Genomic DNA, 12,285 nt, shown 5'->3' on the forward strand with positions numbered 1-12,285 from the left:
TATGATGTCATTGTCTTTCTATATGGTGTCATTGTAAGCTCAAGAATCTGATTCTTTGGTATCGGTTTAATATATTTAAAATATTGAAAACATTTTTAAGCTATGTCACTATGTCATCGAGCGAGATGTCAGGTTCAACACCTTTATTACAACTTCTAAGCCTTTGCCGCGTTTGAGCTGCTGGTATGTGTAATAATTTTTTTTCAGTCCATTAAGGCAGCTCTGAAGTGGACTTCAGATTTTGGTTGATGCCTTATGTCTCAATGTCAATATCACAATGTTCCTTGTTAGCAGAATGAAATGTTCAACATAACACATGTAATTTTCTTTACCAGGGTGTTTAATATTTTCCCCTACATAAAATTTAGTGGGGAGTGCGATGAGCTTATTTTTAATGAGTTTATTATACCTTTGCAGAGGGTATTATAATTTTGGTCAAAAGTGTGTAACGCAGTGAAGGAGACATCTCCGACCCTATAAAGTATATATATTCTTGATCAGGATCACCTCCTGAGTCGATATGAGCATGTCCTTCTGTCCGTCTGTCTGTCTGTCGGTTTCTACGCAAACTAGTCTCTCAGTTTTAGAGCTATCGAGTTGAAACTTTACACACATCCTTCTTTTCCTTGCAGGTAGTATATAAGTCGGAACGGTAGTATATAAATCGACTATATCCAATAGCTGCCATATAACTGATTGATCGGAAATGCCATAACTTTGGTGTTTTTTAAGTTAGAAAGATGGGACTTGGTACAGATTAATAACACGGTGCGACAGTGAAAAAACACTTGTGAAACGAGATAGTGTAGGTTGTTAATCTGGTCGAAGAGAACTCAAAAATATTTTTTTATATTTTTGGAACCCTCCAATTTTTATTTATTAAAAAAAACCGTTTTTCGAGACTTTTTTGCGCTTAAAAATTCCTGAACGCGTTTTTTTCAACCGATTTCAAAATTTTCAGTGTTTTTCAATAGTTAAATGTTGTAGCTTTTGAAAAAAAAATATATCTTCGATTTTGTTGAACAAAAAGTACAAAATTTTTACACCTGAAATTGAAGTTTTCGACTTTTATTCGTGTTTTTCGGATTTTGATGCCAGTTTTTCGGTACAACTTACAAAAATTCGGCCATTTTTGATACATATCAATGTTGTCTCATTCATTCTTAATAAAACGAGACAAATTTCATCAAAAAATTATGAAAATTGGTGAAGTTATAACGCTTTTCCCAAAAAAAGTCAACTCAACCTAGTGAGCGCTTCGGAGGAACAATGTGTATAAAAATAAGAGTATATTGCTTTCTTCTGACAAAAATTCGGACATTTTTGCCACATATTAATATGTTCTCATTAATAATGAATAAACGAGACAAATTTCATTAAAAAAATAATAAAATTGTTGAAGTATAACGCTTTTCCCAAAAAAAGTCAATAAAACCATGGGAGCACTATAAGAAGAAGAGATATTCCTGTCTTATACACACAGGTACTCCGGAGCGCACGCAAGGTTTGAATTGACTTTTTTTTGGGAAAAGCTTTATAACTTCACCAGTTTTCATTATTTATTGATGAAATTTGTCTCCGAAAAACACCGAATAAAGTCGAAATCTTCAGTTTCAGGTGGTAAAAATATTGTCCTTTTTGTTTAACAAATCGAAGATATATTTTTTTTTCAAAAGCTACAACATTTAACTATTGAAAAACACTGAAAATTTTGAAATCGGTGAAAAAAAACGCGTTCAGGAATTTTTAAAGCGCAAAAAGTCTCGAAATAAAAACGGTTTTTTTTAAATAAATAAAAATTGGAGGGTTCCAAAAATATAAAAAAAAATATTTTTGAGTTCTCTTCGACCAGATTAACAACTACACTATCTCGTTTCCCAAGTGTATTTCGTTTTTTTTTTTTTGTCGCACAGTGTAATTCAATATGCCAAATTTCATAAGGATCGGCCGACTATGTACGATCGCTATATATCTAATAATATAAGATGCGTGGCGCCACCTAGCGGACTGCGACTCAACTGCAAAGGGATATATCAAACTTCGGCTCCGCCCGAAGTTAGCTTTCCTTTATTGTTTTTATTCTCTCTTGTTTGTAATATCCACAATGTTTGTTTCGCTGATTTGCTGGATCAAAACCTTCAATGAAATATTAACAGCTACCATTCTTTCGCTGGATTTTGTTATTAGAATTATTAAACGGCATGTTTGTCTTCTTTCCTTAAAAACACAAAAGTTATGGCATTCCCGATCAATCAGTTATATGACAGCTATAGGATATAGTCGACCGATCCCGGCCGTTCCGACTTACATATACATATACTGCGTGCTTGTCAGAGAACGGGTAGACAGAAAGATGTAGACGTGTAGACGAGGTGACGAACATGATCATTTGAATGATATAATTGTAAGGTCAGTGATGTCTTCTTTACTGCAAACATTATTATACCCTCTGCTAGGGTATAAAAATAAACACAAAAAAACAAAATTTGACGTTCCTACCTTGGGAATTAGTTTAAGAATGTCTGTGTAAAATTTCGTATAGTTAAAGAATGTGTTGTGCAAAATTTCAAGACAATTGGTACAGTAGATTTTGCATAATGGTTTACACCGACTTTCATGAGAGAATTTAAATGATTTGCCAGTATAAGAATCAGACAACGATCAGCGGACGCTCAACTCCTCATAAATTCAAATTCATAATTTTTTTGGACCGATGTTATATTTCGATACGATATTCTGTGCAATCCCCATGTCCAGCGCCAGAACCTGCCGTTGGAAAATTGTTTGTTTGTATACTATGTCTCAGATGTGTTGTACTAAATAATCATTGGTATTAGTTAGTGATCCTACTCTAAGATATTGTATTCGGATACATCACAATAGCAAAGCTTGTAATATTTTTTTTCCAAAATGTTGCACAGTTTTGAAATGTTAATCGTTATCCTATAATTTGTTTTTATTAAACCAACATTATTTAAAATAAACAATTTTATATATAAGTACGTATCAAACGAATATTTGGTAAAACTAAATTTTTCCTTATAGGTGATTATTTGGATACATCAGATTCTGGATCCTGTGAAGAAATAGAAGCAGAAGATTCTAAAAAATGTGAAAATTCTTCATTTGATGTGATGGACTTTGAACTCAATATTGAAATGTTTAATGCTTTGGAGGCGAGAAAAGAATACCTAATAAGTCAAATTAAACCGTTTTCACTTTCTGGCGAACAACACCTTACAACTCATTCGCATTTGAAGACATATATCGATTATAACAATGCTCAATTAATAGCGCAATATTTAGCTACAAAGCGACCGTTTAGTCAATCTTTTGATGGATGTTTAAAAAAAATTATTTTAGTCGTAAAGTGAGTATTACTCTTTTGTATTACTATTAATCTAACCTAAAAAATTGTTGTTGGTCTGTCACAGCGACCGTCTATAGCAGTAAGAACTCGTGCAATGAAATGCCTGGCCAACATTGTTGAAGTTGATCCATTAGTACTTAAAAGAAAAGATATGCAAATGGGCGTCAACCAAAAATTTTTAGATACTGCTATTTCTGTACGTGAAGCGGCTGTGGATCTAGTAGGAAATTTGTGCTTAGTAATGAAGTACTAATTGACCAGTATTACGAAATGCTGTCAACACGTATATTGGTAAGATGCATACATACATTTTACACATATAATCTTTACTATGACCTTGCAGTGGGTATTATAAATTTAAATTTTTTATATACATTTTTTGATTAAAAGGGAGGGAGACAAATCTAACCCTATAAAGGATTATGTTCTTGCTTGATCAGCATCCGTCTGTCTGGTTGTACGAAAACTAATGTCTCAGTTTAAAAGCTATAGGCTCCAACTCTTCATATATTTTCGGAACTACTGGAATTGTCGGACTAAATCATAGCTGTCATGTAACTTATTAATTGGGAATGTCACTGCTTTTGCTTTTTTGAAGATAGAACATTGGGACCTTTTTCCCAATTTATATTATAGGAAATAATTTTTATAATAAAATTTCGATAAGGATCGGCCTATATATAGTGGTTGGAATATATATCCGATATTTATCGGTTACGTATGCTAAAATATATACTGCCACTAGCTGACCCCGGACACGCGTTGCTGTGGCTTTTTTCACACAGATGGTATTTGTAAAAAAATATGGTGGTATCCCTATTTGACTTTCTACTACTATAACGCTTTAGTACAATGAAATTATTTACGAACAAAGGCGAAAAGGTTGATGTTGCTTTACAAATTCACTGAACTGAGATTTGAAAGGGAAGTACGTTGAACTCAATTATTTAAATTATTCTTACACTTGATATTAAACAGAACTCAATAAGTACAAAATAAAAATGTATCAGATTTATTATTTCCATTTAAATTTATAACAAATAAAGTATTTTACAGTAAATATAGTAAATAATATGACGCTTAAACTCATGAATGAGGTGGGCAAGGCAGACAGTCTTAAACTTTTAAACATTAATATCAATTTTTTTGAATTATAAATACTTTCAATTTAATTGAACACCAATCGGTGTCTTAATGATGCGTTATATGCATATGTTTTTGGTTACACAATGTTTTTGGTTAACCTGTCTTTACCTAACACAAATAAATTCGACGGTTTCCCAACACATGAACACGCAACATATAGTTGCCCATGAGAAAAACATGGATTGTTCAAATCTAAGCCACAAATGTACATTGTTTTGTGAAAATTAGACAGAATAGCTTCTTTATCTTTTTGTTTATTTATTATGGTCACCGAGTTGAGTAGCGCTACTCTTATTGTTTTCAATATTTTATTGCCCATAAATTTGAAATGATCTATTGAAGTATATTGGCTGACTTTATTTATACCGGCTTGCCTTCGTCGATCTAGTACTCGTACTGAAGCTATGTTTCGTTCTTTTGCCGCTCTTATTCCCGTAATATTTGGTTGCAGACGTTCGTCACGGTGTTCCTGAGATTCTTGTGCACGACTTTCTGCAGTCCTGATTCTTGAGCTGCATTTATTGTTTCGATTTGTTGTGGTAATTGCTGAGCTCTTTCAACACGTTTTGCGAACGTGACCCTTTGCTGCTCGCGTTGTTGAGGTTAAATTTTTTTGGTGGCATATTCACTTTATTATCTTCATTATAATATGAATTCAATTTACACTTCAGTCTAAGAAACACGTGGCGGCTATGCTAACACCAAAATGTTAAAAGGTGGAATATTTGAATTATACGGGGTAATTATTTACCGGGTCAGTTTTTCGGAGCTCGAACGCCATCTGTTAGAATCAGTTCGAGTTAGCAGATAATTGTGACTGTCTAATAATAACAGAAAAATAAATAGCAATAAATTAAAAATGCGACTACAATTGAGATTTAAGGGGGCAGGATGGTTTCAGAGGCTGAAAAAAAACACATTTTTTGCGTTTTTTTTTCACTTCTGAGTGAATATAATTATTTAATTTTTTTACATGATACATGGCTATATTTGGAGACTATCTAGGAATTTTTTTGTTAAGAAATAATTATTATTTATTCCGTGATGGGCAGTCGGGCGGAGTCGCTTCAAAAAATTATTATCTTGCGGTGCGTAAAGTCTGGCCTTACAGTGTTATCGAAAATAAAAAATTGAATTGATTTACTTAAAATATTAGTTTCTTGTGCGGATGAACGAAACCATTTTGAAAAAATGCAATTTTGAATTTTTGGCGCGGTTGTAAAGTCGGACTTTTTAAGTTACGTTACGTCGGTATCTCAGCAAGTTTTAGTCCGATCGACAAGAAAACTTTCACAGGATATTCCTGAGATAATGTTCTATTATATAAAAAATTTCTGAAAAACATTTTTTTTTGAAGTCTCAAACCATCATATCAACTATCTATCATAACTATCAAGTATCCATCATAACTATTAACTATCATATCTCTCAAGTTCGATCGAACTGCATATGGTGTGCGAATTTTATTATATTAAGATTGAACTGCTGCTATATCAATTCCTCTCCTTAATTATTAAAATTTAAATATTAAATTAATTATTTAAATTTTTAATAATTATGGATTTTAAATTGGTCTGTGCATTAAAGTCTTGCAATAAGACAATCTCGTCTTCCCAGCCTACCATCCATTGCTGGCTCTGTGAAAACGTTTTACACGCTAAGTGTGCCGGGTTCACGGCCTCAGTTTCGGATGCAATCTCGCGTAGGTCTGGTCTCCACTTTTGCTATGATGGTTGTCGTGCTGTTCAGGACGAAATGAGGTCGTTCATGAGGCAGACTAAAAGCGGTTTCAAGGAGTGGATTAGTGGTTTTCGTAAAAATCAATGACCAACTCTGTGCGCTTGATACACAGTTTAGTAGCCTTCAACTACTAAATGAGTCTCCAAAGCGTAAGAAATCCGCTTTTAGTGATGTGCTCGGGTCGAATAATCTTCAGCCTTCTCAGCCGACAACTATGCAGCCCGCTTATATCTCTGGCCACCCCAAGGGCCGGACCTGAGAAAATGTCTCCGAATGTCTCCGAAACGGCCTCCGAATGTCTCGGAATCAATGAGCAATTGTCCGATATGTCCTCTGTGGCATCGCTTCAAGTGATCCCAGACCCAAATAATTCAAACTCCTGTAACAGTCACCAAACAGGGTAATAAACCCGTCCGGACCTCCGGTACGCACTGATGCCGCAGTATTAGTTACGGCGGCACCAAAACCCTTGCAGGTGATCCCACCATCGAAACACATTTTTGTTTCCCGGCTTGCCCCTGATACTTCGGAGATTGATATCTCGGCTTACATTAAAGCCAAAGCAAAATCCGACATAAAGGTGGTGGATATTACAAAATTCAAATATTCTTACACCAGGCACACGTCATCTTTCAAAATACGTGTGCCCTTGCAGATGTTTCAAGACGATTTGTTCCGCCAGCTTTTGGCCAGAGAACATTTTCGTCCAAATACATCAGCCAAGTACGAGAAAAAAAAGATAACCAAACCTGTGGGTGTAAAACTCTTGTAAGATCTGCTTCGACATGGTCAGGATGCAAAACAAGTTTAAAATTATTGAAATTGGTTACGCTACTGGTAAAATAGTTTAAAACAACTATAATATGTGTGAAATATAAAGACAAATATAAAATATTGAAGTTGATAATACATGACATGTTGAAATTGATTTTGTTGAAAATTTATTTTTGTTAAATGTCTCGCAAACTTTTAAATAAATCTCAGAGGCGGGACGATTCGCGCAATTAAAAAGATGTAATTATTATATACAGTTGAAAAATATCTCATAAATTTCGTTTCTTCCGTAAGGCTGACTTTATGAAATTAAATAAGTTAATTTCGGAATTTGATTGGTCCGATTTACTGGCATGCGAGGATATAAACATCCCATTTCAAAAATTTTATTACACTTTAAACATATTTTTCGACGCTTGCGTGCCGAGGAAATATCCGTCCGCTTCAACACCATAACAACACCTTCAACTTCTTCGGCACCTTATAAATTTAAGGAATAGTATGAGTAGACTTTTAAATAAACATAGATTATGTGGCTGCACAGTTAGTTATTCAAGATACTTAGTATCGCCGCTGCAGAATTCAGTTTACTTAGCATCCGAAGCAGTTTTATAACTTTGTTAACACTAAGCGTAAACATGTATCTTTTCCCCCACTGCTTACGTTTGAGAACTCTTATGCGAACACTGATCAGGCAATGGCCGATCTCTTTGCACAGTTTTTTCAAACTACGTATTTACCTAGCAGCAGTTCAGCTCAGCCTTACACTTATAATATCCAATCAGCCAATCTTATATTTCGCCCATCTTTCGATCAAAGTGGTGTGTTATCGGATCTTCTTAAGGTCAAGCCCGTGTATTCGCCAGGCCCGGATGGAGGTACCATGCTGTGTTCTGAAGAACTGCGCCGAGGCTCTGTGCAAACCGCTCGTTAAACTCTTTAATCTATCGCTGGAAACTTCGATCTTTCCCCCTTATGTGGGAACCCTTCATTATTCCGCTGCAAAAAAAAAGGAAAAAAATCCAAACGCTGCGAATTATAGAGGCATCTCTAAATTGTCAGCAATTCCAAAGCTTTTTGAAAAACTTATCACTTCACATTTGCAACACCTATGTAGTTCAATAATAACTCCGTGCCAGCATGTCTTCATGAAGCGACGCTCTACCACTACCAACTTATGGAGCTAACATCTTTTATTTTACCGCGCCACATCTGGGTGCCCCAAGGAAGCCATCTTGGACCCCTACTTTTTACACTGTTTATTAATGACTTGCCCCTTGCCTTAACTAATTCACTTGTACTTATGTACGCTGATGACGTTAAGCTATGCCTTCAGTATAAATTCACTAGCGCCCAGTCTAGACTTCAATCCGATTTGGATAAACTTCAAAATTGGTGTTTAGCAAATAACCTAAAGCTTAATGGATCGAAATGTAAACTTATGTCTTTTTACCGATCTAGTCCTCACCAGGCTATGTACTTTCTCTATGGGAACGCCTTAGAACAATGAACTCAGGTTAACGATCTAGGTGTCCTATTAGATTTGAAACTTAAATTTACCGACCATATATCTACCATGGTTAATAAAGCTATGGGTGTGCTTGGTTTTATTAAAAGATGGTCAAAAGAATTTAATGACCCGTACACCAAGATCACATTGAATCTGTACAAAAAACTTCCTTACTTTTGCGCTTAGGGGACTTAATTGGGATGCAAATCTTTACCTCCCCTCTTATCGTAGTAGACTTTTACTAATCAACTTACCATCATTAACAAACCGTAGAACGATGCTGGGTGTCATGTTTCTATACAATCTTATTTATGGAAATATAAACCAGCATACGCTTAAATTTTAACGTTCCTAGTAGAAGGACTAGAAACTTTCGTCCTCTACTCCTCAGCCATTGTAGTTCGACATATGCCCAACACGATCCGTTCAGGGTATTATGTTCGGACTACAATGGTCTCTACCACATCTTGTCACCTTGCTCTACTGACAATCTTAAATCGCTTATATTAACCGCCTTATCTGTGCAACACTCTTCCTCGTGATATCTTTCGCCTACTTTTCGCTTAACTATCTCGGATCTATTCCCGCGATTCGAGCCGTACGTCACGCGGCAGCGTCCCTTGGTCGATTGGACGGGAGGTGGGCTGTACGTATGCAGTGGGAACCGCGCAAAAAAAAAGTATAGCACCACCACATCACATTTAGATTTTTATTAAAATAAAATGTTATTGGCGTTGCTATTTTATTTTTAAAATAAAATTTGTTTATGTAGTATATATTCTTACAAAACAAAAATGGCGTTTTAGTTACCCAAATCTTAGTTACCAGATATCTTAAAAATGCACGCAGAAATGCTAATTTTTTTTTTACTTTAAGCAGTTTAAAGTTGTCTTCAATTTCATTATTTCAATAAGAAAAAAACATTCAAATGGGTCGTGGAAAACACTGCAGTAATAAAGAGGGTGATCTCATCAAAAAGTTGATCAAGGATGGAAAATTCTTTCGAGAAGTGGGTCGTCTTGTTGGATGTTCAAATAAGATGATAAGAAACGCCATTACCCATAACAAAAGTAAAGAAACACGCGGTAGAAAGTTCCCTGTCCCCTCTATAGTCAAAAGGTTGGTTCGCCATAGCAAAAGGGAACCTTTCAAGCCTGCTATAGACCTGAAAATGGACCTGAATATTGCTGCAACGGATCAAACAGTGCGCACATATCTTAGACAACATAATCTAAAAGCCTGCCCAAGAAAAATCCCAGCAATGGAGAAATATTTTATGGTCCGATGAAAGCAACATGGTCATATATGGTAGTAAAGGATCCCAATCGTATGTTAGACGTCCCAAGAATTCGGAATACAAGCCCCAGTACACCACAAAGACTATAAAGAGGTTGCAGCGTCATGGTATGGGCCTGCTTTTCATACAATGGAGTAGGTCCTGGACACTGGATTAAAACTATTATGGATCAATACGTCTATGTGAATATCTTGCAACCTGTAATGATACCCATCGTGTTGCCGCCGATATTTAAATTCTGCTTCGATCCCTTCAATATGGTCCTATTAGAAAAAAAGAAGGGATTTTGGCTTATATGGGTGAACGGCCACACAACTGATCTACCGTTACATTGCGATACTATCGACCGGAGAAAAAAGACAAAGTTTTTTAAAGTTTTTCTTTTCCAACTTGTAGTTAAATAATAAATAATAAAGTCGAATTACTAAAGAATTTGTCAATACTTATTGGTCGGTCGAGCCAACACATTTGTGCCACAACATTTCTTTAAAAAACTTTACTTCAACAAACGCCAAATAAGCGAAAGCCAACAGACGCCTGAATTTCATCAGAAATTGTGAAATACCCGAAGACATCTGCACAGACGCCCACACATGCACATACATACATGTAAAAAAGGCAATCTGAATGCAACCTCGTGTAGTACATCACAAAAAGTGAACAGGTCCTAAGTGGCAAACGCAAAAACAGCACCATAATAGAATCGTCAACATCAAATACACAATTATACATAAATATCTTGACATTCCAAAATGCCTACGGAGCAAGATACAACGGTGTGTAACATATGCAAAAAAGTGGGCTAAATAGCGGTGTCCAAAACTGGAAATGCACATTCTGTAAGGAAGAGGAAGACGACGTAATTTCAACTTGCAGCGATTATCCAGTACCACCGCATCCACAGGAAGTTCAATCCATTAATAGCGCTAAGTCTGCCCAGGAACAGCTGGATGCCTATCAACCACAAATTCAACCCAACAAGCAACAAGCCTTCACGTTAGCTGAGCCGACAAGCGCCCCGAGCAACAGTAATCTAATGCTGGCAATGCTTGAAGAGACGCGTGAAGCTGAAAGAAAGTACATTCATCAAAAGTATACCTTTCTTTCCCAGCAACAGGGAGTAAACACAATCCCCTTCCCAGAGATTGGACCAACTACTGCACAACTAGCCGCAAGACAAGTCTTGCCAGCGGATCTTCCCCCATTTAGCGGTAATCCCAGAGAAATGGCCCATGTTCATAGGTACGTACGAAAACAGTTGCGCTGTAGTAGGCTTTTCGAACGCTGAAAAACATGCTGCGCCTTCAAAAATGCTTGAAGGGAAAAGCGTACGAGTTGGTCCGTGATAAGCTGCTGATACCAACACTGGTTCCAGAAGTCATCAGTACGCTGAAAACATTTTTTGGACGACCTGAGCAAATCCTCGATCGACTGATAGACAGGATCCGTAAAATCAACGTGCACAAAGATAAGCTGGAGACACTAATAGACTTCGCCATGGCAGTCCGCAACGCCTGCGCCACAATGGAAGCTTGCCGGTTACATAGACACATGGACAATCCAATGCTGCTACGGGAACTCGTTGACAAGTGCGATTCGATTCCCATAATACAATCTTTCAGCGACTGGCTATATAAACTAGCGGAAGCAGCCTCTACCGTACTACCCGGATCAAGCGCAAAGACCAACAGTGTAAACACCCATTCACAAACTCGACGAGGATCGTCGAACGAAGCAACTTTCGATACGGAGGTCGATCTCCAGGAAGAAACCAGAGCGAGCCAAACGTGCATTATGTGTAATTCTACTGAACACACCGCCGCCCAATGCGAAAAATTTAAGCTGCTAACTGTTCCAGAAAGACAAAGAATTATAAACGACTCTCGGGCTTGCTACAGATGTTTGAAGGCCCATCGCCGTAAATGTTTTTCCAGGCGCGACTGCGGAGTCGACAACTGCCAATCCAAGCATCACCCGTTACTTCATAGAGATCCAACTCAATCAGAGCTAGTTAGTGCTCATCATGAAGAAGGCATTATGGAAGAACAATACTTCCGAATTCTGCCAGTCACTCTGTATGGAAAAGGAACTTCCATTAATACATTTGCCTTTCTGGACGAAGGCTCATCAGTAACTCTCATCGAAAGCGTATTCCTGAAGGATCTAAAAATTGCCACAACAATGAACCGCTATGCCTACAGTGGACCGGCGGCACCACCAGAATGGAGGATACTTCAGAGAGAGCGCAACTTCAAATATCAGAGACTGGAAATTCGAAAAAGATGTGGCTTAACAAAGTGCACTCTGTTAAAAAGCTGTCATTACCAAAGCAGACCGTTGATGCAGACAACTATGCAAAAGGTATAAATATTTACATGGATTGCCTCTGAAATCATATTATAACGCAGAGCCTATGATTCTTATCGGTACTAACAACTGGGCATTAGC

At 36.8% G+C, this 12,285-nt stretch overlaps 1 protein-coding gene across 1 annotated transcript in view; it reads left to right on the top strand.

The window, feature by feature from the left end:
• The window catches only part of LOC26513764 (nipped-B protein), a 70,044-nt gene that overhangs the window by 16,582 nt on the left and 41,177 nt on the right, over nt 1-12,285 (top strand). The window contains 3 exon segments of the mRNA XM_044716554.1: nt 3,046-3,374; nt 3,435-3,594; nt 3,597-3,661. Coding sequence (XP_044572489.1) covers nt 3,046-3,374; nt 3,435-3,594; nt 3,597-3,661 — 554 coding nt within the window.

The sequence above is a fragment of the Drosophila ananassae genome, chromosome 3R, assembly GCF_017639315.1.
Source record: "Drosophila ananassae strain 14024-0371.13 chromosome 3R, ASM1763931v2, whole genome shotgun sequence".
In the NCBI taxonomy this organism is placed as follows: Eukaryota; Metazoa; Arthropoda; class Insecta; order Diptera; family Drosophilidae; genus Drosophila; species Drosophila ananassae.